The sequence below is a fragment of the Plecotus auritus genome (assembly GCF_963455305.1).
Source record: "Plecotus auritus genome assembly, chromosome: 7".
Classification (NCBI taxonomy): Eukaryota; Metazoa; Chordata; class Mammalia; order Chiroptera; family Vespertilionidae; genus Plecotus; species Plecotus auritus.
Window position 1 is genome coordinate 90,853,486 of NC_137774.1, and position 24,227 is coordinate 90,877,712.

The 24,227-nt window shown below is 51.3% G+C and overlaps 1 protein-coding gene across 2 annotated transcripts in view; it reads right to left on the minus strand.

Moving 5' to 3' along the window:
* Positions 1-9,505: 9,505 nt before the first annotated feature.
* ELN (elastin) overlaps positions 9,506-24,227 on the minus strand; it is a 32,143-nt gene continuing 17,421 nt past the window's right edge. For both annotated transcript variants that reach the window (XM_080677994.1, XM_080677993.1), the window contains 21 exons: positions 23,731-23,826; positions 23,594-23,647; positions 22,714-22,872; positions 21,666-21,719; positions 21,034-21,177; positions 20,768-20,806; positions 20,261-20,347; positions 19,357-19,413; positions 18,207-18,302; positions 18,064-18,123; positions 17,355-17,507; positions 16,796-16,834; positions 15,096-15,167; positions 14,951-15,010; positions 14,603-14,704; positions 13,884-13,922; positions 13,623-13,676; positions 13,235-13,276; positions 12,809-12,844; positions 12,172-12,222; positions 9,506-10,754 (listed from right to left, as the gene is read on the minus strand). In XM_080677994.1, coding sequence (XP_080534120.1) covers positions 10,711-10,754; positions 12,172-12,222; positions 12,809-12,844; positions 13,235-13,276; positions 13,623-13,676; positions 13,884-13,922; positions 14,603-14,704; positions 14,951-15,010; positions 15,096-15,167; positions 16,796-16,834; positions 17,355-17,507; positions 18,064-18,123; positions 18,207-18,302; positions 19,357-19,413; positions 20,261-20,347; positions 20,768-20,806; positions 21,034-21,177; positions 21,666-21,719; positions 22,714-22,872; positions 23,594-23,647; positions 23,731-23,826 — 1,538 coding nt within the window. In that variant the 3' untranslated portion in view covers positions 9,506-10,710. The remainder of the gene's footprint in view (positions 10,755-12,171; positions 12,223-12,808; positions 12,845-13,234; positions 13,277-13,622; positions 13,677-13,883; positions 13,923-14,602; positions 14,705-14,950; positions 15,011-15,095; positions 15,168-16,795; positions 16,835-17,354; positions 17,508-18,063; positions 18,124-18,206; positions 18,303-19,356; positions 19,414-20,260; positions 20,348-20,767; positions 20,807-21,033; positions 21,178-21,665; positions 21,720-22,713; positions 22,873-23,593; positions 23,648-23,730; positions 23,827-24,227) is intronic.

Genomic DNA, 24,227 nt, shown 5'->3' on the forward strand with positions numbered 1-24,227 from the left:
GCTGGGGAAAGGGGCAAAACTGATTTATTTTTAATTATTTTATTTAATTAAACATTTCCCCCAAATTTTTTGACATCTGCTTTTTTTGTGTGTTAAGTTTGTATCTTACAAATTTGCTGTATTCATTTATTAGTTCTAACAGGTTGGGTGTGTGTGTAATCTTTAGGATTTCCTACATATAAGATCATGTCATCCATGAACAGAGATAATTTTGTTTCTTTCCAATTTGGATTCCTTTTATTTCTTTTTCTTTTTTTTTTTTTTTTTTTTTTTTTTTTTTTTTTTTTTTTTTTTTTTTTAACTTATCAATGTTTTCTCTTTATTTTTTTTTTTTTTTTTAAATAAATCTTTATTCAGATTATTACAATTATTTCTCCTTTTTTCCCCCATATTTCCCCTCCAGCCATTTCCCACCCCACCTTCTGCCCTTACCTACCCCCCACTGTCCTTATCCATAGGTGTATGATTTTTGTCCAGTCTCTTTATGAACCCCCCCATACCCCTTTCCCCCTGAGAATTATCAGTCCACTCCCTTTCTATGCCCCTGATTCTATTGTATTCACCAGATTATTCTGTTCCTCAGGTTTTTATTTCACTTGATTTTTAGGTTCACTTGTTGATAGATATGTATTTGTTGTTCATAATTTTTATCTTTCCTTTTCTCTTCTTCCTCTTCTTTAAGAATACCTTTCAGCATTTCATATAATACTGGTTTGGTGGTGATGAACTCCTTTAGCTTTTTCTTGTCTGTGAAACTCTTTATCTGCCCTTCAATTCTGAATGATAGCTTTGCTGGGTAGAGTAATCTTGGTTGTAGGTTCTTGCTATTCATCACATTGAAAATTTCTTGCCACTCCCGTCTGGCCTGCATAGTTTCCGTTGAAAAGTCAGCTGACAGTCGTATGGGTGCTCCCCTGTAGGTAACTAACTGTTTTTCTCTTGCTGCTTTTAATATTCTCTCTTTGTCTTTTGCTCTTGGCATTTTAATTATGATGTGTCTTGGTGTAGTCCTCTTTGGATTCCTTTTGTTTGGGGTTCTGTGGGCTTCCTGGACTTGTAAGTCTATTTCTTTCACCAGGTGGGGGAAGTTTTCGGTCATTATTTCTTCAAATAGGTTTTCAGTATTTTGCTCTCTCTCTTCTTCTGGCACCCCCATAATTCTGATGTTGGTACGCTTGAAGTTGTCCCAGAGTCTTCTTACATTATCTTCAACTTTTTGGATTTTTTTTTTTGCTTTTTGCTTTTTCGGTTGAGTGTTTTTTGCTTCTTTGTATTTCAATTCTTTGACTTGATTTTTGTGTTCCTCTTGTCTGTTTTTGGGTCTCTGTATAATATTTTTTATTTCAGTCAGTGTATGTTTAATTTCTAGTTGGTCCTTTTTCATCTCTTCGAGGGTCTCGTTATATTTATCGGCCTTTTCTAGGATATTCTTAAAAAGCCTTATAACCGTGGTTTTGAATTCTATATCCAGTCGTTTGTTTTCCTCCATTTCTTTCGTTTGTGATCTGATTCTTAGACGCCGCATTTTCACTGCTTCCCTGAGTTGGTAGATTTGTGTGCTAGGTTTCCAATTTGGCCCAGTGGGTCTGCCTCCCCAGTTAACCTGGGGTGGACACTCTTGGTGTACCCCTTTGTGGACTGTGTGTACAGCCTTGTTGTAATTAAGTCTTTATTGTTGTTGGTATCACTGGGAAGAATTGACCTCCAGGCCAGTTGGCTGTAAGGATCAGCTGTGTCTATGCTGGGAGAAGTCCGGTGCTGGAGACAGCCTTATAGGATTAGACTTGCCAAATTGCAATAGCCTCTGTGCTCTGCTTGGATGGGGTGGAGTCTCAGTCTTGGCTTCCCATCAGCCTTGCCCTTGCTAGCACGTGTGTGCCTTCAGTCCTCTGCCTTCCCGGCTCCCGATTCTCTGCCCGAGAGTCCAGACTCCCCCCACAAGAGCGTGGGTCTCCGGGGGCTCGCCTGGAACTGGGGTTCACTGCAGTCAGAACAGGGGCTCACTTCAGTCAGAACTGGTGTTCGGTGCCGTCAGGAGCCTCTCACTCCCTTCCGCTAGGGAAAGCCTGTGGCAGCCTCCCGCAGCCTTTGTGCGCACTGGCGCGAGCGGACTTTCAGTCTTCCGCCTTCCCCGGCTCCCGAGTCTCCGCCCGAGAGTCCAGACTCCCCCCACAAGAGCGTGGGTCCCCGGGGGCTCGCCTGGAACTGGGGTTCGCTGCAGTCAGAACTGGGGCTCACTTCAGTCAGAACTGGGGTTTTGTGCCGTCAGGAGCCTCTCACTCCCGTCAGGAGCCTCTCACTCCCTTCCGCTAGGGAAAGCCTGTGGCAGCCTCCCGCAGCCTTTGTGCGCACTGGCGCGAGCGGACTTTCAGTCTTCCGCCTTCCCCGGCTCCCGAGTCTCCGCCCGAGAGTCCAGACTCCCCCCACAAGAGCGTGGGTCCCCGGGGGCTCGCCTGGAACTGGGGTTCGCTGCAGTCAGAACTGGGGCTCACTTCAGTCAGAACTGGGGTTTTGTGCCGTCAGGAGCCTCTCACTCCCTTCCGCTAGGGAAAGCCTGTGGCAGCCTCCCGCAGCCTTCGTGCGCACTGGCGCGAGCGGACTTTCAGTCTTCCGCCTTCCCCGGCTCCCGAGTCTCCGCCCGAGAGTCCAGACTCCCCCCACAAGAGCGTGGGTCCCCGGGGGCTCGCCTGGAACTGGGGTTCGCTGCAGTCAGAACTGGGGCTCACTTCAGTCAGAACTGGGGTTTTGTGCCGTCAGGAGCCTCTCACTCCCTTCCGCTAGGGAAAGCCTGTGGCAGCCTCCCGCAGCCTTTGTGCGCACTGGCGCGAGCGGACTTTCAGTCTTCCGCCTTCCCCGGCTCCCGAGTCTCCGCCCGAGAGTCCAGACTCCCCCCACAAGAGCGTGGGTCCCCAGGGGCTCGCCCGGAACAGGGTTTCAGTGCAGTCAGTACCGGGGTTCAGTTCGGTCGGGGGCTCCCTTCCCCCTTCCGCCAGAGAAAGTCAGCCAGGGTCTCAGCCGCCCTTCCTCTCTGCGCGCACAAAGACCCTTTGCCGTACCTCCAATTCTCTGTGAGCTTTTCTCCTTCCTTCTAGTTGTAGAATTTTCACTCAGTCAGCTTTCCTGCGGTTCTGGATGGTGTCCGTTCTGTCTTTTAGTTGTAGTTTTGAAATTGTTGTGCGAGGCAGCAGTTTAGGTGTTTACCTATGCCGCCATCTTGGTTTCTCCCTTATTTCTTTTTCTTGTCTAATGTTCTGGATAATATTCTGTAGTAGAAGTGGTGAGAATAGGCATCCTTGTTATATTTCTGATCTTAGAGGAGAAACTTTCAGCCTTTCTTCAGAGAGTATGATGTTAGCTCTGAACTTATCATTTATGGACTTTATTATGTTGAGGTCATTTCCTTCTATTCCTAGTTTGTTGAGTTGTTTTGATCATGAAAGGTTATTGAATTTTGTCCAATGTTTTTTCTGCATCTATTGAAATAATCATGTGATTTTTATTTTTCATTCTGTTAATATGTTGTGTTATATTGGTTGATTTTTATATGTTGAACCATACTTGCTTTCCAGGAATAAATACCACATGGTCATGGTATATCATCCTTTTAAGATGCTGTTAAATTCAGTTTCCTAGTATTTTATTGAGAATTTTTGCATCAATATTCATCAGAGATATTGGTCTGTAGTTTTCTTTCTTTCTCCTCAAAAATCAATCAATCAGTGTTAAAATATCTAGCTTTATTGAGGTATAATTGACAAATAAAGTTTGCATATTTTATTTGTTATATAATAGGATGTTTTTATATATCTATGCATCGTGAAATGATTTCCACAATCAAACTAATTAACATTTTAATCACCTGACATAGTTGCTTTTTTTGTGTGTGTGTGTGGTGAGAACACTTAAGGTCCACTCTCTTAGAAAATTTTAAGTATACAATATAGTATCATTGGGTATAGTCATCATGCTGTACATTAGATCTTCAGAACTTATTCATACTTCATAACTGAAACTTTGGACCCATTAAACAACATCTCCCTATTTCCCCTACTCCCTAGCCCCTGACAACCACGATTCTACTCTCTGCTTCTATGACTTCGATTTTTTAAAATTCCACATGTAAGTGATATCATGCATTAGTTGTCTTTCTGTGTCTGGCTTATTCTACTTAGCATAATGTCCTGTAGGTTTGTCCATGTTGTTGCAAATGGCAGGATTTCCTTCTTTTTCTTAGGGCTGAATTATATTCTATTATAATTGTATAACATGTTTCCTTAAAGTTGTTTCTATATCTTAGCTGTGTTAAGTAATGCTGCAATAAACACAGAAGTGCAAATATCTCTTCTAGATTTAATTTTCTTTGCATGTATACCCAGAAGTGGGATTGTTGGGTCATAGGAGTTAATTTTTAATTTTTTTGAGGAATCTCCACACCATTTTTCGTAGTGGCTGATCCAATTTACATTCCCACCACCAGTGTCCAAGAATGCCCTTTTCTCCACAGCCTCTACAACACTTGTTACCTTTTTTTTTTCTTAAATAATAGTCATTTTAACAGGTGTGAGGTGATATCTCATTGTGGTTTTGATTTGCATTTACATTACCTGGTGATGATGCTGAGCACATTTTCATATACCTGCTAGCCATTTATATGTCTTCTTTTGAGAAAAGTCTATTTGAGTTCTTTGCCCATTTTAAAATCAGGTTTTATGATTTTTTGTTTTTGCTATTGAGTTGTTTGAATTCCTTATGTGTATTGGATATTAGCCTATATACAATGTGTGGCTTGGAAATATTTTCTCCCATTCCATAGGTTGCTGGAAAAATTGGATACTAGATATTCAGACGTAGAAGAATATCCACAGTTTGTTCTTCACTCTGTTGATTGTTTCCTTTGCTGTGCAGAAACTTTTTAGTTTGATGCAATTCTACTTGTCTATTTTTGCTTTATCTGTGCTTCTGGAGTCATATTAAAAACAAACAAACATTGCTCTGACCAATGCCAAGAAGTTTTCCCCTATATTTTCTTTTAGTATTTTATATTTTCAGGTCTTCTGTTTGTCTTTAATCCATTTCGACTTGACTGTTGCATATGGTGTGAGATAAAGGTCCATTTTCATTCTTCTGTATCTGAATATCCAGTATCCAATTTTTTCAACACCAGTTACTAGTATGCAGAGACTATCTTTATCCATTGTATGATTTTGGCACCCTCATTGAAGATCAGTTGATTGTAAATGCATGGGTTTATTTCTGCACTTTCTATTCTTTTTCTTTTTTCTTTTTTTGGAAGAAATTTTATTTTATTTATTTTAAAATATATTTTTATTGATTTCATAGAAGAAGGGAGAGGGAGCGACAGAAACATCAATGATGATAGAGAATCATTGATTGGTTGCCTCCTGCACGCCCCCTACTGAGGATCAAGCCTGCAACCCAGGCATGTGCCCTTGACTGGAATTGAACCCGGAACCTTTCAGTCCACAGGCTGATGCTCCATCCACTGAACCAAACAAGCTAGGGCCTGTACTCTGTTCTGTTCCATTGGTCTATATGTCTGTTTTTATTACCAGAGCTTTGTGATAGCAGGAAGTGTGATGTCTCTAGCTTTGTTCTTCATGCTTTAGCTGTTTGGGGTCTTTTATAGTTTCATATGAATTTTAGAATTGTTTCTGTAAGGGAATGTGGGCTGAAGACCTCCTGTTCAGACATTTTGCTGATGTCACTTCTCTGTAGGTTTTTATTCTTGTGGTATCTTTGGCTTTGGTATCAGGGTAATGCTGGCCTCTTAGAATGAACTTGGAAGTGTTTTCTCCTTTTTAATTTTTGTGAGGGTTTCAAGAGGATTGGTCTAAATTTGTCTTTAAATGTTTGGTAGGATTCTTTAGTGAAGAAATCTGATCCTGGCTTTTTTTTTTTTTTAATTGGGAAATGTTTGATTACTGATTTAATCTCCTTACTTGTTATTGGTCTGTTCAGATTTTCTATTTCTTCAGTCTTGATTCAGTCTTGGTAGGTTGTATGTTTTTTGTTTTTTTAAAATAATATATTTTTATTGATTTCAGAGAGGAAGGAAGAGGGAGAGAGAGATACAAACATCAATGATGAGAGAGAACCATTGACTGGCTGCCTCCTGCATGCCTCCCACTGAGGACTGAGCCCGCAACCCAGGCATGTGCCCTGACTGGGAATCGAACTGTGATCTCCTGGTTCATAGGTTGATGCTCAACCTCTGAGCCAAGCTGGTCAGGTGGTAGGTTGTATGTTTTTTGGAATTTATCAATTTCTTGTAGGTTATCCAAGTTGTTGCCATGCATTTCTTTCAGTTTCTTATAACAATACATATGGTTGTACTTGGGGCCCACCCTGATATTATATGATAATCTTCCCAGGTCAAGACTCTTAATCACATTTGGGCTGTATTATGTCCCACCCAAATTCATACATTGAAGTCTTAACTCCAGTACCTCAGAATGTGACTATGTTTGTTGACGAAGTCTTTAAAGAGGCGACTAGGTTAAAATGAGGTCACTAGGGTGGAACCTAGACCAATAAAACTAGTGTCCTTATAGGAAGGGAGATTAGGTCACAGAAATGCACAGAGGGAAGACCATGTGAGGATAGAGGGAGAAGATGGCCATCTGCAAGTGAAGGAGCGAGGCCTGAGAAGGAACCAACCCTGCCAACACCTTGATCTTGGACTTCCAGCCTCCAGAACTGTGAGGAAATAAATTTCTGTTGTTAAAGCGCCCCCCCACCCCCCCAGTCTGTGGTACTTTGTTATGGCAGCCCAACCAGTCTAATACAGTAATATTTATAAGGCTCCAGGGATTAGGACCTGGATATCTTTGGGGCTATTATCAGTACACTTGCTTGCCATTTGTCTACCACAGTGTATAACTAGGGAAAGCAGGGAGTTTATAGATTTTGTTCTTAAAAGTGTCTATCCTTAAAGAGTTTATATTATGCTATGGAGAGTTAATAAAAAAAGAATGAAAATCTAGAGAAAAAGAAGGCAGGGGCAGGGTGAGAGTGCTGCAATGGGAGGGTAGAGTTTGCAATTTTAGGGGATAGGGAAGGATCTTCTGAGAAGATGACATTTGAGTCAACACCTGAAGGAGATGAGGGAGTCAACCACATTGATAGCTGAGGAAAGTGCATTCTGGGCAGGAGAGACAGCAGACGTGGAGGCCTGCAATGGGGGGCCGGCTGCCCACAGAAAGAACAAGAGGGCCCGTGTAACCGCATGGCCTGGTGGTGGGCTGAGTAGCAGGATGTGAGGTCAGAACAGCTGGTGCAACTCAGGTAGGGGCTTCTAAGCCATTGAAAGGCTGCTGGCTTTGTGCCTGAGTGTGATGAGAGCCATTGCAGGATTTTGAGCAGACACATGACCTGAACTGACTTATATTTTAAGAGAATTGTTTTGGCTGCTGTGTGGAGAGAAGGCTGCTTGGAGAGCCAGGGCAGAATCTGGGAACCAGTTAGGAAGCTGTGTAGTAATCCAGGCACTAGCTGCTGGCAGACCAGGGCATGGCCCCTGGAGGGTGTGAGAAGTGGCTGGACTCTGGATATCTTCTGAAGATAGTTTCATCACAGAATCTGCTGGCGAATCTGCTATGGGGAGCGGGAGGAGAGGACCTAGAGATGGGTCCAAGCTGCCAGCCTGATCCACTAGAGTTGCTATTTACTGAGCTGGGGACGGTGGGGTGGGGTGTGGAGTGGGGAACCATGCTATGCCTTGATGCCTTTGAGTCTTCCAGGTAGAGATGTAAGAACTGGCCTTGGGTGTGCAAGCCTGTAGCTTATGGGAGAGGTCTATGCTGGAGGTTATCACTTTGGGAGTTGCCAGTTCCCGGGTTGTGTTTAAAGCCACGAACCATAAGAAACCAAAGCAGCCATACTGCCCCCAGCTGGGGCTGGCCAACTTTCGGAGGCCAGAGAACTGAAGAGGGACCATAAGGGATATTTTTGTTGAAGGAATAAATGAATGAATGAATGAATCTCCTTTGCCACTATTCTTGGGAAGGCTGTCACTCCTCACTGATTGCCACAGCAACCCCCTGTGGGTCTCCATGAACCCACCCCCTACTAACTTCAGATTCACCTTCCATCTTTTCTTAGCTCTGCCCTGTCTCACTAGGACACTCTCACTGTCCTGCCCTCTAGGCCTTTACACGGGCTGCTCTCTCTGCTCGAAAGGCACGACCCTCCTCCCTGATTTATTCTTTGACTGATAAATTGCTTTTTGCACTCTATTAGCCTCTAGGAAGCTATCTCTGAGCATCATCCCATCCTCTTTATCTTTTCATCCCAACTCCTTCTGGCACTGCAGAGGTCCTTTCGGACAAATGCAAGATAGTCCAGTCTGCCTACTCCATCCACACTTCCAACAAATAGCTCCCTAGCCACCCTTCTAACTTAGGGGTGTGTCACTGGCCCTAGGGTCTGCCCCAGGAGGTCAGATGCAGGCATGAGGCCATGTGGTCCCTGGAAGTGGACTTGGTGGTTTGGGGAAGGAATTCCGGAATCTGGTATCCAGAGCAAAGTCTAGAAGGGAGTTGTAGGCATGGCCCCAGCCCCATGGATTTCTGACCCCAAAGGGAGGGGGATGTCTCTGCTGATGGGTGCATCTGAGAATGATACTGAGTCTCCCAGTGCCACCTGACATTTGTTATATTTTATTTTTAAATGAAAGTTTTAGTTTTTAAAAAAATATATTTTTTTATTGATTTCAGAGAGGAAGGGAGAGGGAGAGAGAGATAGAAACATCAATGATGCAAGAGAATCATTGATTGGCTGCCTCCTGCACACTCCCCACTGGGGATTGAGCCCTCAACCTGGGCATGTGCCCTTGACTGGAATCGAACCTGGGACCCTTCAGTCCGCAGGTTGACGCTCTATCCACTAGGCCAAACTGGACAGCGCTGTTATGTTTTATAAGGAAGTGAAGTGGAACCTTACTTGGTCATGTGTGAGAGCGGATGTTTCAGAGGAAAACACGTCTTCTAGTTTTTGTAGGTAGGGCCATTTTCTCCTTTCTGTACTGCTGTTCACCAAGGCCAAGGGTTTGGTCTGGATAGAAGGGTCACTTTTGTTTACTCCTCCCCTCCAGCTGCACCCTCAGTGCTCAGAGGCCGCCACCAGTCCCTGTGCTCATCTTAGTTCTATGGGGCAAGGGCTGGGGACGGTGTGGCTGGGTAGGTGAGCCCATCTCCAGAGGAGACCCACTGTGGGCAGGTGTGTGTGTGTGTTGGGTGGGGGGGGGGCGTGTTGAGGGGAGGACTGGCTGGCCCTGTTTCCCTTACAAATGGGTTTTAATTGTTAAAGGACAATCCGAACTTGGAGAAGGATCATACCTCAGAAGCCAACAGCAGGGGATTCTGGTGGACAGCCCCCCAAATACACATTGAACAGTGGAGGTTTCCCAAGGTTGAGCCCTGTTCCCCACCTGGGCTAGGAGCTGACGGCAGACAAGGGGATTACAAAGGAGGCCAAGACACAGTTTCCTTTAAAATATTTTCATTTATTAGTCTTTTTTGAAGCAGTTAATCCTCTTTTCTTATTTTAAAAAATGTGTGTTTCATCCAGAGTTATACCAAAGTGATTAAAATGAATTTTCTTCTGGGGATATAGCTCCCCAGATCAGAAAAAAAAATTTTTTTTCAATTAATCACAAAAATAAAATCAAGAGAAAACATCAACAATCAAAAATAATCCCCAAATATCCAGGACAAAAAATAAAATATTTATTGATCTATCACAGCGAGACACAAAGAGATGGGAGGGGCAGAGGTGGGAGATGCTGTGAAGTACAGTGGCTCGAGGGAGGGATGGGGGATACAGTACTGCGTGGGGGGACCCAGGTTAGGGAGGAGATTCCTGCTGCCCCAGCTGGCACAGCCCCTCACACCCTGGACCCTTTTGTAGGGGTGTGTGTGGTGGGGCAAAGGCAGGGCACATGCTGCCATGACAGGTTAACCAGGTTGGTGGTTGGGGTGCCCAGCCAGCTAGTGGTGCCAGTTGGACGGACAACTGAGGGCAAGGATGGATGGATGGATGGATGGATGGATGGATGGACAGATGGGCGGATGAATTCCACAAGAGAAAGAGAGCTATTCCCATTGGCGTTCTTCTGATCTGAGGTGCCCCAGATATGGGGAATAGTGATTGGTGGAGGAAAAGGGGGCCAACGGGGCCAAGAGATGGTGTGACCGAATCCAGCTTGAGGTTTGTGATGCTTGGGTACCAACTGGACCGCAGCCAGGGGTGGGTCCTGGTGGGCAAGGGGAGGTGGGACTGCCCAGGAAGTGTCTGCACCATTTTCAGAGGAGCCCCAGGGAGGGGACTTCCAGAGGGGCTGCCCTTCCCTCCTCCCTCCCAGGGAAGATGAAAGCACCAGCACTTAGCACCAAGTTCCCCTGGAGATGGAGAGTGTATGGAGGGGGAGCTCCTGGGTGGGAAGGGGGTGGGGGCAGGGGGCCAAGCCCACCCACCCCTCGCCGCTGAAGTAGGGACTTCCCAGGGCCCACTTGGCCACCGTTCTCTTGTTTTCTTGTCCTGTGGATTTCCAAGTCCGCCCGGCCAGCCCTGTCCCCTCCAGAGGTGGGGACTTAGGAGGGGCGTAGAGGGGTGGGTCACAAAGGGTTTACATTCTCCACCAAGCAGTAGCACCAACGTTGATGAGGTCGTGAGTCAGGGGTCCTGGGAAGCTCACTTTCTCTTCCGGCCACAGGATTTCCCCAGGCAGGCTCCACCTGGGAGGGAGGGGACACACACAAGGTTAGTCTGGCCCCTCCCCATTGCTGCTCAAGCCACTGCCCACTGACCAAGTCCAGCATCATCACAATGGGGAACAGAGGCTCCAAGAAGCCTCCAGAAGCCTGGGCTCCACCCCAGGCCTAACTCTCATTGTACAAACTCCCACTGGACAGGTGGGTGGGACCAGGGCTCAAGATGTGGTTGATGAAACCAAGTCTCAGGGAAGGGAAGAGGCCAGGCCATGGGTCCAGGTCTGGGAAGGACTGGCCTGGGCAAGGTCTCTATACTCTGAATCCACTACATCTGGGAAGCCTTTAGTGAGGGACTCAGAGCACCCCCCAACAAGGGAGATAGTGTGATAAACATGCCTCAAATAAGTAAACTGAGGACCAGAGAGAGTGAGATCCTTACTCATCCACAGTCAGTGGCTAACTTGGGACTGGACCCCAGGACGCCTACCCTCTCGTGGGGAGGGTCTGATTAGTAAACCTTGTTTCTAATCATCAGGCACCATTTTCTGGTTGGAGGGCCTGGAGTAGTTCCTACCCCTGTGGGAGATAGACATGGCTTGTTATCGCCACCTGGTGGCCATGAGAAGCCAAGTGGGGCAGGGACAGGCATCTGTGCGAAGCTGATCCAGGGTGTTTGGCAAGCAATGGGGTATGGCCACAGGCATCACTAGGCACCCTGGAAAGGTCAGGCTGGTCTTGCCTCAGCCTCTCCCAGCCCTGGCCTTGCCTCAGCTGCCTCATCTGTGCAGCGGGAAGCAGGTGGGGGTGGAAGGGAATCCAGTCTGAGCAACTAGAGGGGTGGAGCTGCGGCTCCTTTGGGTCTCCCTTGGGCATTGTTGGGAGGAGCTCGGGAGGTGGTGGTGATCAGGACCCAACCCACACACTTCCAGAAGCATGTATGCATTTTGAGCAAGGGTGTGGTTCAGTGCCAGGTAGTGGCCTCTGCCCACTCTGCCCAGCCTGGGCACCTTGGGTCCCCCTGCCCACCCTTCAGATTTCCCTAACCCTATGGCTCCCATCATCTCATCCATTTTCTCCCTCTGTGTCTGCTCCTCTGAGTTCTTCCTCGCGCCCCCCCCCCCCCGCCCCTTCTCATTCTCTTGGCTCCTTCCTGAAGGTGTGGGGGAGGGGGGGGGAGCGTGTGGGCAGCAGGGAGGCAGGGACTGCTAGGCCAGGCCAGGCTGGGTGAGTATGGAGGGTCCTGGGCCTACTCCCAGCTCTGACCATCTGTGCTGGAGGCAGAAGAAGGGATGAGTGAGGTGTGCAGCTCCTCCAGCCTCCCCACTGCTGCCACGTTAGTCCAATGGTGCTCCCCCTTCTCCCAGACTGATGGGCCCCAGCCTCTGCCTCCATCTCTGCCCCTCCCTCCATACTCTCTTCCGGGGGTGCGGGCTCTACTCACCTGGGTATCCTAGAGCTCCCAGGGCACCTCCGTAGGGCTTGGGAGGTTTGCCTGTGGAAGGAGAGGTAGGGATTGGGGAGGGGACCAGGCTTTCCCGCCTATTTCAGAACCCCCACCATATGGGGCCTCGATCCTATCACAGCAGGTTCTGAAGGCCTTTCAGATCATATCCTGCATATAGAGGTCTGAGCAGCTTGGCGGGTGCTCCCCTCACCATAGCCAGACCCCAGCCTTGCCAGCTAACATGCTGGTATCAGAGAGGTTTTGACCCCCTGGCTACCTGCTTGATGGACCTTGCTCTTCCCTTACAGTTTCTTTCTTTTTCTACGGGAGCTTGTCAGTTTCACCACTTAGACCCCAAGCTGCAGGGTGACCCAGGTCCCTGTCTCAGTCCTGGTACCTAGACAAGGGCCAGGCTGGGAGCTCTAGGAATCAGAATCCTTGCCTCCTATCCCCACACCCCAGGGCTGAACTGTCAGCTTCTGTGATTCTCCTCAAGCCCCCATACCAGTGGCCCAGCCAAGGGTTTTGGTCATACTAGCCACTCCCTCAACAGGACTCTTCCTCCCCAACCCCACCCCAGTAAAGGAGCTCAGAGCATTGCTTGAAGTGGGACCCCTCCTTCTAGTAGACTCACCACCAACTCCCAGGCCCCCGGCTCCAGCTCCGCCACCTGCAACACAGGAGAGGGGTGGTGAGTGTGCCACTTCTGGGAATTGCCAAGGCCTCCTGGCAGCGTGGACCTCACTTGAGAGGGGCCAGGTTCTGGGCTTGGGAGCCCTGGCTCTGCCTCACTCACTGAGTGACCTTGGGTAAGTCCCTGGTACTCTGTGAACCTCAGTTTACCCTATCTGGAACATGGTGTTTTAGAAAAGCTGATGCTCCCTGGCCTTGCAAGGGAGGAAGAGAAGAATAAAGGGGAGCCCAGCGTGGTGTAACCTGAGGATATGGGACCCATCCTGGGGCTTGACCTAGCCCTCCTGAGCAGGAGATGAAGCCGAGGAGGGGTAAGGTTGGGGCCAGAGCTGCAGCACAGGGCACAGGGTAGGAAGCCGGGGCATACCTGGGAAAATAGGAGACAATCCGAAGCCAGGTCTTGCAACTCCTGCAGGAGGGACTTGGGGTTGGCATGGGGCAGGACCCACTCCGGCCTCGTCCCCTCTTTCTCTCTGCCCACTACTCCCCCTCCCCTTCTTCATGGCTTTCTTCACAAACCTTGTCCCTGCCTGGCATCCTAGTGTGGGGCCCCATTGCCTCAGCTTGCCTGCCTGGTGCCCAAGGCCCACGGTGCCCCTGACACCGAGGCCTGCCCTCTGCCCAGGGTGTTTCCTTTCCTGGACTGTGTCCTCTCCCGTGTCCCCTCTCCCTCGTGTTCCTGTGCTAGCTGCAGCCCCAGGGTTTCCCCTGCTAGCCCGGCAGAGCTGAGGATTTCACAGCAGAGAAGGCCTTACCTCCACCTGGGAATGGCCTGCCAGCTCCTAGGACACCTCCAAGGCCAGCGGCACCTGAGAAGAGGGCAGATGGGGTTTGTGACAAGGTACAGTCTGGAGTCATGAGCCTCCCCTCTGGGTTCTGGGGTCAGGGAGATCCCAGACAGGCTGTTAGGACTGAGCAGGATTGAGGCCTGAGGTGGGTGAGATGGGATGGTCAGGATGGGGAGTATTAGCAGCCTATAGTCCTGGGCAGGAGGAGGGCAGCAGGGAGCCACTCACCATATTTGGCTGCTTTAGCAGCTGCAGCTGGGGACACACCTGGGGAGATGGGGTACATGAGAGCTCAGAAATATCCCTTCCCTCCCAGTCATGTCCCCCTTCTGACCTGTTCACTGTTTACCATTTGCCCACCAACTCATCCTTCCACCATCCCTCCACCCCTTCTTGATCCATCTTTCCGAAAGTCTTTATTAAGCGCCTACTGTGTGTCTAGTCTTGCTGTGCACACAGGAAGAGATTTCAGGCGGGTTTAGGCAGGGAGATACAATGATGACGCAAGAAAGAGTGACATGTCAACACAAGGCCGGCCAGGATGGCAGAGACTTTGGAAAAGTAATTCCATCCAAGCTTTGGTTTTCTTCCCCAGAAAATGGGCGTAACCATCACTGTCCTAATGAACTCCCACTTGATGTGGTCATGGAGGTGGAAGGAGAGGAGAGGGAGAGGGAGAGGGTTGGATCCCAGCTGCAAGAAGCAGCCCTAGCTCCTGCTTGCTCAGGCCCCTCTAAATGCTGGAGGAACCCAGAGAAAGGGCAGGCCCACCACAGCCCTGAGAGGCAGATGAAGTGGGGTTGGGGTGGGCACAGAGGTGACAACTTGAGCAAGATGTGGCAAATGGAAAGGAATGTTTCTCTCTCTCTCTCTCTCTCTCTCTCTCTCTCTCTCTCTCACACACACACACACTACACTAAACTAATAGATTCTAGGCAGCCTCTTACCTCCAAAGGCCCCAGCCCCAAGCCCTCCAAGTCCCAGTCCTCCAGCTCCAAGCCCACCAGCTCCGAGCCCTCCAGCTCCGAGTCCACCGGCTCCCCCGAGGCCTGTGGAGAGAGCTGGGTGTTAAAACCCCATTGGTGAGACCCCTGCTGCTCGTCTGTGAAGAGCTGAAGTTTTCATCCCAGTACCCAGGTGAAGCCTGAGCTTCCAGAGCCTTTGTGGATGCTGTGGGGCCAGGAGGTGGGCTGGGCCTCAGGGGCAGGTCAGGGAATAGTGCTCCATGGTGCATGGTCTGAGGCCCCCAAAACCCTGGGGAATATTGGCAGCCCCCACCTCTACACAGTGCTCACCATATTGGCCAGCTTTGGCAGCAGCCTTGGCGGCAGCAGCCGCAGCAGCAGGTCCAGCTCCTGAGGACACAGAGGGAGCTCAGGGAGCAATTCTCCACGGGTCAGTCTCCCTCCCTGCCCAGCCCGTCCTGGGGTTTCAACTCACCTGCCACACCACCTGGGACACCTGCTCCACCAAGACCTCCAACCCCTCCAAGGCCCCCAGGCCCGCCTGCTCCTGAGGAGAGGGGCAGAGAGTCAATCCCCCATTTCTGAAGGACAGGGTCTCCCTGACCCAGGAGCATTAGGCAAGCAGACAAGTGGTCGAGGCCATGTGACCCAGTGGAAGGGGCACTGGACAGAAGTCCATTCCCAGACACCTGGCCTGTGTCCCTGACCAATCAGTCAAGAGTGAGCTTCCTTGCCCGGCCAGTGTAGCTCAGTGGTTGAGTGTCGACCTATGAACTGAGAGGTCACGGTTTGATTCCTGGTTGGGGCACATGCCCAGGTTGTGGGCTCGGTCCCCAGTAGGGGCCGTGCAGGAGGCAGCTAATTGATGATTCTCATCATTGATGTTTTTATCTTTCTCTCCCTCTCCCTTCTTCTCTGAAATCAATAAAATTCTATTAAAAAAGAAAAGAGCAAGCTTCCTTGAGCCTTGGCCTGCCAATCTTTTCTCCATCCCTTTGGGCTAGCACTGGAGCCACAGGTGGCCACAAGCTGCCAAGCAGGGAAGAGTAGTCTCAGGTACTGACAGCCCTGGGTTCCAATCCTGCTTTCTCCACTCATTAGAGCTGTCACCTCTCTGAGCTGTCACCTCTCCCTAAAGGAGATGATGATCCTTACTCTACTCACCCTACCGTGTTTGGAGAGCAAAAGAGCACACCGTTGGGGAATGTACTCTGAGTTTTGAACTGTTGTCCAGAGCAGAGCTGCTACGAATAGCAGCAGCAGGAGTTCCACAGTTCTCAGTGCTTCTCACAGATTCGCCTGCTTATTATTCATCGCAACAGGAAAGGTGGGTGCTACTGTCATCCCCATTTTGCAGATGAGAACATTGAGACACAGCAGAGGTTAAGCAATATGCTCAAGGTCCCAGAGGCAGGAAGTGGCTTTGGAGCCTGTCCCCTTAACTGCTTTGTTTCCCTGGCAAAATGTGCTAGACCCAGGCAGGCAGAGCAGCCAGCAAGGAACAGGAGAAGGCCTGTGGGTCACCAGGCCCGCCAGGGGTGGGACTGAGGAAACCGGGATTTTCCGAGGTGGAAACTGGCCCCAAGTGGACTGGCCGGGCTGGTTGGTGTTTCCCTGGCAGAGGCCCTGGCCTGGCTCTCAGAAGGCCAAGAATTCAGGGGCCACAGACAGTGTGGGTCTGGCCAGCCAGGGCTGCTGAGCGCCAAGTGGAGGGGCAGGCATGTCTGCCACGTCCTCGTGGCTCGTGGCAGGCGCAATCATGCTGACTGGGAGGTGGGCGGGGGGGCCGGGGCTCTGCTGTCCAGGAGGCAGAAGCTGCCTAGCTGACAGCAACCCTGCCCTGGGCCCACAAAACTGAGGGCCAGAGGGGAACCATGGGGACCATGGTTTTCACCAAGGCGGAATTGCTCCCAGAGAGGCTGGAAATGCGAGGGGCCTCTTGGGTTGTCCCAGGGCTGAAGGCTCGATAGGCATTTCGTGGGCAGGCGCCAGGTCTGCTAAGCTGTCATGAATGTGTCCTAGAAACTGCCTTTTTCCATCCTGACTATCCCAGCCCTGTGCTGTAGGCGCCGGGCATGGGGCCCGGCCCAGCGGAGGGGAGATGGGTGGCCAGTGCATCAGGGACGGTGGGGCAGCAGTAGAACCAGCCATGGTGGGCAGTGTGGGGACACTCACCATATTTGGCTGCTTTAGCAGCAGCCAAGGATCCAGGTCCTGAAGAAAAAAGAAAAAGAAAATGTAGGGTGGTCAGCAGCTGAGCTCTGTGCTGGGGGGTACTGCTTCCTCCTGGGAGCCCTCCCTGCCTTCCTTGGCCTTCTTTGCTCCTCTCAAAGCCCTGAAGCGGTGGCTCCCCAGCCAGGAGCTCACCCTGCCCGGGGTAGAACTCCAGTCACTAACCATGTCTCTGCCAGACTGGTCTGGGAGCACTTGAGGGCTGGACTGCCTCCTCCTTCCATCTGCCCCTCCCAGCCCCTTCAGGCTCAGTAACCACCAGGTGAAAAACTGGAGCACCTAGTGGCCACAGCATACTGCTGAGGGCGAGCCAGGTGGGCCCACCCATACAGCCTGGGGCTTCCTTGCCTGGCCTGCCGCCATCTGTTACCCTCGTCATCTGACTGCTCAGGAGAACCTAATGGGGAATTCACTATGAGCCCTTAGATGAGGTGCTGGGAGGGAGAGGTCTCCCTTCTCTGAGCTCAGGGGTCATTTCTGCCCAGGCTAGAAGGCCTCTCACCTGCACCTGCCCCAAAGCCAGGAACACCAGCACCAGCCCCAAATCCGGGAACACCAGCACCAGCTCCAAATCCGGGAACACCAGCACCAAATCCTGGAACACCAGCACCAGCTCCAAATCCTGGAACGCCAGCAGGAAGGCCAGCGGCAGCCCCTGGGAAAGATGGGCAGTGGGATAGCGACAGCAGGCAGGAAGCATGCCCCTGTGGGGTGTCCTACCCAGGGAGCCAAGACAGGCCCCAAGAGAAGGGGCCAGACCCTTAATCCCTTAATCCACCCTCTATGCTGACACCAGCATGGGCTTCCTAGAACTCCCGCTGACCACCAAGTCCAGCCCCTCCCCCAGCTGGCATTCAGGGCTGCACACTCACTACACCGCTTTCCTTTCCAGCCCAACCTCCACTCTTCCCTCTTGGATGAACTCATTTAATTCTCCCAACAACCTTCTGCAGCAGGTGCCACCAGCACCCACAAGTCATGCATGGGGACAGGAAACTCAGAGGTCACTCGGCTGTGGGGCCCAGAATTGGAACCTGGGTCTCTCCTTTGCTAAATCTGCTTTTCCAACCCCTTGCCTGCTGCTTTGGGGACCTCCCAGCCTGCAGTGGGCCTGAGAGCCTGCATATTGTGGGGCCCAGCTCCCGCCTGGGTCATGCTGGGCCAGCCTGCACTTGGAGGGATGAGGAGGGAAAGCCAGGCAGGGCACTCACGGAGCTGGGCTTTGGCGGCCAACTGAGCAGCAGATTTGCCTGCACCCGGGATCCCTGCTCCTGGATGGAGAGGGAGGGAGCTTCAGGGTGTCCGCCATGGAGGATTCAGAGGCTCCTCAGGCCCACTTTCTTACACAACTTACCTATAACACCGCCAGGGCCAATGCCAAGACCAGGAACCCCGCCAGCACCGGGGCCAATGCCAAGGCCGGGAACCCCGCCAGCACCAGGGCCTAACCCTACAAGAGTGAGAAGAACTCATCCTTAACCCAGTCTCGACCAAGGAGGACAGAAGCCAATGGAAAGAGCAGCGCGCTGGGAATCAGGAGCCTTGGGCTTTCATCCCCGCTAGGGCACAGGATTGCTGTGTGACCCTGCACAAGTTATTTTCTCTGTATGCGTCTCAGCTTCCTCATCCCTAATATGAGGCTTGTGTAGGGTCGGGAGTTCTTAACCTTTGGAGGGACAAGGACCTGTTTGAGACCTCTGAGGGTGGTGGAAGCAGAGTTATGTAGTCAAGGGTGCTCTACAAGACAGGCAGACATGGGTTCAAAGTTCAGCCACCATTTAGCTGTGTGACTGTGAGCAAGTTACTTAAGCTCTGAGAACCTCAGTTTTCACATCTCTAAAATGGGAATGATGCTACCAACTTCATAAAGTTGCTGTAAGGATTGCTTCAGGGAATGGCAGCTTTATCTAAAAGGGGTTGTTGGTCATATGTGAGTTTGGGGGGGGTCAGTGGACCTAAAATTAAGATTTCTTTAGCCTAGACAACTCTAGGTTTTCTGATCTGAATTTTGCTGCCCACAGGTCCCTAAAGCCAAGGCGCGTAGATGCCTGGCCCAGGCCTGGTAGACATTTAAGCTTGAAGGTGCGGCTACTGCCATTGGCTATGTTCAGGAAGGTGTGGGTGCTTGGGGCTGCCAGGGTGGCCCTCAGATCTATTGAGAAATGGAGAACCTTGTCAGGGAGCAAGAAATACTGCCACGGAGGGTGGTGGGAACCCAGAGGAACCCAGCTTGAGGTCCAGAATGGGGGTGGGCCCCAGCTAGACTTGGGGGCAGTAGGGGCTTTGGGAAGGGTGCGGAGGTTGGTTCTGGGGTCTCACCAGGGCCTGTTCTCACTTTGCTTTCCTAATCAGAGACTTTACCCACACCTGAAAGTGGTCAGATGGGTCAAAAGGCCCACAGTGAGAATGTGACCACTGAGGGGGCTGCCAGACCCCAGAGCAGAGGACAGGAGAGCGGGGCGATAGGATGAGCACAGGGAACAGAATTGGGGTGGGACACATACCATATTGAGCAGCTTTGGCGGCTGCTTTGGCGGCTGCAGCTGCTGGGGTTCCAGCTCCTGGAGAGGTAAAGAGAGGGGGTTGGGGAGGGACTCCCTGCACCCCTCCTCACTCTCTCCCACCCCCCACAGCTCCAGGGATGCCTCCAGAAGACCCTCTCTGTGCTCTGTGCTGCCTCCTTACACTGGAGCCAGAGAAGGAGGGGCTCCAGGCCTGTTGTGAGGATGGCCCACTAGCCGCCCTGGGCATGTCCCTTCCCTGCAAGCAGCTCAGGGACTGTGATAGTCTAGCTCGGACTATGGTGGCGGGAGCCTAAAGCTGTGACTGGCCAAGGCCTAGATCGTCTCCAAACGTCTGTTAAAGGATTTATGAAGCTTCCTGCTAAAGGCCATGTTAATTTTTAAAACTATTGGAGGAAATGTCTTATTTTTGAGAGGAACTCAAAAGGGGAATTTTCTCCCAGAAAGAAGGAAAATAGAAATCTGTGGGGGGAAATAAAACAAGAAAGGTTGTAACTTAATCTCATTGTAACTCTTAATTTCTTCCCTTTGGCCTCTAATTGGTGGAGGAGGAAGAGTGCAGGGGAACCAAAGGGTGACATAGGCCCTTCCACCTGATCAGGAACAGGAAGGACCCTAAAGTGTGTGAGGCCGCCCGGCCCTGACAGGCCAGAGCTCCAGCACCCAGCCGGCTGGCATCCCCGAGGGAGGGACTTGCCAGGTTTGTTCAGCAGACTGGAATCCCATAAAAGGCCTTCCCTCCAAACTAGGGGGCATTGCTTTTCCTCCTCCCCATCTCTGGGCTTGGTCTTGCCGTCTATAAAATGGTGCACTTGACCTGGGTCAACTCTAGGGCCCCTTCCACGAGGCAAACCAAACCCATCTCTGGGCTGGGGGCACAGCTCACCTGGCACCCCTCCAGTGCCCGGCACACCTGGCACAATGCCTCTGGCACCTGGCACCAGCCCTCCCAGGCCTCCTGCTCCTCCGGCACCTAGAGTAGTAAAGAGCATCAGCGCTGCCCCTCGAAGCTCCCCTCCTGGAGGGAGCAGAGGGCGAAGGTGGGGTGGGGAACAGAATGGCTGCGGTGAGCACCTTCAACTCGCTGGTTTGGGGTGGGGTGATAAGCTGGGCACCAGTAACCCTAGTAAGGCAATTGAAAAGGGCAGGAAAGTTCCGTGTGGCTTTGGAAGATGGGGTCAGGGGCTTCCGATCTTGGCCCAGGCCATTTCGGCCCTGGAGGCCTGAGCGCAAGCTTGCTCTGTCCTCATGCTGGATAACTGCTCTGAGCTCAGAGCCTGGGCCCCAGGGCAGAGCAGGGCTGGGGTCCAGTCTCTGAGAGGAGGGGAAGGCGCTGCCCAGGAGGGAAGGACACTGCCCTGGGCATGGGGGAAGGCAGGGCCAGGGCACTTACCATACTTAGCGGCCTTGGCGGCGGCTGCCTGGGCTGCAGCTGTGGCGGAATGAGAGAGGGAGAGACCCTCAGAAACCTTGCTGGATCTCAGTGGGTCTGTGCTGACACTCTCCTACCCTGAACGGCGCTGCAGGCCCTCCCTGCACTTTCCCCAACTTCTCCCTGAGCACATGCAGCCCAATCAACACTCCCCCACCCCCTCGAGCTCTACAGAAGAGAAACCCCCATGCCTTCTCCCTGTTTCCCCAGATGGAACTAGGGCTCACGGGAAATGCCAGCTCCAGGGACAGCTCCAGGGATGCCTCCGGGGACACCTCCGACTCCAGCTCCAAGACCACCGAATCCCGGAAAGCCCCCAGCACCAACCCCGAAAGTGGGAACACCTCCAACTCCCACTCCAGCTCTGCCCCCTGTGAAGAGAGGAGAATGGATAGAAAAGGATATCAGTGAGTGAGGCTGCGAGGGCCCTGGGGGTGCTGGTGGACTAGGAAAGGAGGAGCAAGCCCCCCTCAAGTCTGGTCCTTGAAGGACAGGAAACCATAGAATTCCTGGGCCTCCACCAGCCTTTTCCAGGAAACCTTTATTGAAACCCTCCCCCAGCATTTTTGCAACCTATCTCTTCTTCGATTGGGATAGGGCCTTGTTGTTGGTTATGGATAGGCAGGTCCCACTTCCCCAGCCAAGCTTGGGCTCCTCTGAGAGGGGCACTGTCTAGAGTGGGGAGGGGCAGGGACACTGTCCCCACTGCCATAACAGGACTGTCCTCTCACTCAGCCTCATGGCCTCATCCTGGGGCCCAACAGGTCCAGCTCAGCCAGTGACCTGCTGTGTAACCCTGGGCAAGTCATCCCCTTTCTCTGGCCAGATCAGGGTGGGGCAGAGCTATCAATACACTCACCATATTTGGCTGCTTTGGCGGCTGCTTTAGCAGCTGCAGCTGGTGACACAGCCCCTGGAGAGACCAAGGGGGCACAAATAATCAGGGGAGAATGGAGGAAAGATGGTCAATATATATCCTACTGTCCACCCATCTGTCCAGTCTATCTCCTTTCTATCAGGCCAACCCAATGGATGTTTAGTTATCTATCTACACAGTCACATCTCTATCTAGCTCTCTGTGTACTTAACCACTCATTCACCCACCCACTTACCTACCCAGGTGTCTGTCCATTTGCCTCTCTATCCTTAGACTTCAATACAACTGCTCAACCACTTATCTCTCTGTCCATCCATGAACCCATCTATCCATCCATTTATTCACTCATCTACCCATTCATCTATTTACATATCTAACCATCTATTTTGCATTTGCCTCCCACCTACCCATCTATTCATCCGCTCACCCAACCATGTGCTCATCCATCCATCCATCCATCCACCCACTCAACCATTTATCAGTCTAATCATTTATTTAGTCCCTCATCTACTTTTCCATCTGTCTTTCCATCTACCCATTCATCTCTTCAGCCACCATTTTACTCATATATCTATTCATTCATGTATTCATTCATCCTTTTTCTGTCCATTCATCCTCTTATCTATCAACCTCTACTTATCCACATGACCATTCACCCACATACCCAGCTGTCTATCTGCCCATTCATCCATCTATCCATCCACCCACCCATCTATCCACCATTTACTGAGCATCTATCTACTCAGCTAAGGACTGGGGACATAGAGATGAAAAAGACATAGCTCCTTCCCTCAGGAGCACACTGACAATAAGGTGAGTTGGAGAAGATGATGCTGGCAATAACTAGTTAGGAGCTTGTTATAGCCCAAGGGAGAGAAGATGAATCATGGTCAAGGGTACGGGAGAAGAGGATAGATGGGTGAAGTGTTAGGGAGAATTCAAAAGTCTTGGCAATAGTGTCAATATTTCTCTCTTACAACACACACACATACACACACACAGCCCAGCTCACTTGGTCTACCCACAATACCTGGGACTCCAACACCTGGCACTCCAACACCTGGGATTCCAGCACCTGGGACCCCAACACCTGGGACTCCCCCAACACCTGGGATTCCCCCAACACCAGGGACTCCAACACCAGGGATTCCAACTCCTGGGCCACCAGGTACCAAGCCTCCAGCAGCTCCTATGGAAGAAAATAATTATTCTGGCCTAAACCCTGTGGGAACCTTAAAGGGCCTCCAAGGCATGGTTCTGGGGAGCTGTGGGGGTGGCAGGTTCTGAGTGCGGGATCCCAGGTGGGCTGACATTGCCTTTGGAGTTCTAAGGGTTTGGGTCTGCGAGCCGCAGTTTGCCTCTCTGTTGACTAATAAGTTTGCCGACCACTGGACTAGACTAAATGTTACCATGTAGTTGGAAGCTGTGAGGATTAGGCAATTGTGGCATATTGTGTGCAAAGAGGTAAAGGGTAGTATATGACAGTGGTCGGCAAACTCATTAGTCAACAGAGCGGCAAATCGTGGCTCGGGAGCCGCATGTGGCTCGTGAGCCGAGGTTTGCCAACCACTGGTCTATGGCTAAAGCAAATTCAGAGCATACCACTAGCACCCAGGCAGTTGGTGCAGTAGCTGTGGGTTGGCCTTGGGAGTAGGGTGGGAGGAGCCAGATGCTCCACAGGGGTCCCCCATTGCTGGGCCAATCAGTGAAGAACAACAGGCAGGGCCAGGCAGAGTGGCCAGACAGGCATGTTTGGGGAGGTGGAAGGGAGATTTCCACAGATGGACAAAGGCCAAGTCCATTCAGCCTTAGAGAACTGAGGTCTCCAAGGCCTAGTAGAGGCCTGGGCAGGCTCCAAGGGCCTGAGGGCAGGCCAGAGTCCCGGGCCTTCCTCCCCTGAGGGCACTCACCATATTTAGCTGCCTTCGCAGCTGCCTTCGCAGCAGCAGCTGGAGTCCCGACCCCTAGAGAGACAGCCACAGAGGGTGAGGCCTTTCCCCATAGCCTTCTCCAGGACACCCCCACCCCCTGCTGGAACAGACACTACCTGCAATGCCTCCAATCCCAGGAATTCCACCAGCCCCACCAGGAATGCCGCCACCTCCAACACCAACACCAGGGAGAACTCCGGCTCCTCCAGCACCTGTGGGGATGGGGACAGTGCAGATGTAGCTCCCAGGGCCCCTCCTGAGGCTGGGAAGGAAGGCCACTTGGATGCTGGCATTTTAACTTGCACAGTCTCCTCTGGGAATGAAGCCCAGGCAACTCTGGCTGGGCCTGCTTGAGAAGGCCCCCATCCCACTGTTCATTGACTCACCCCCAAAGTGTCCGTTTCAACACGCTCATTAAGGGACTTGTATGTTTTCAGACAAATCCCATTCTAATCACTGCCACATACTGAGAAACCACAAGCGGCCACTCCCTGGGCCAGAGGGGCCCCTGTAGGAATGTTCAAGGCTTCCTCTCCTTGTGTTCCAAAGGCTCGGCCAAGTTTGTAATCCAAGCGCCTGGCTGCCTGGGTCTGGCAGTCCCTTGCTGTCCCAA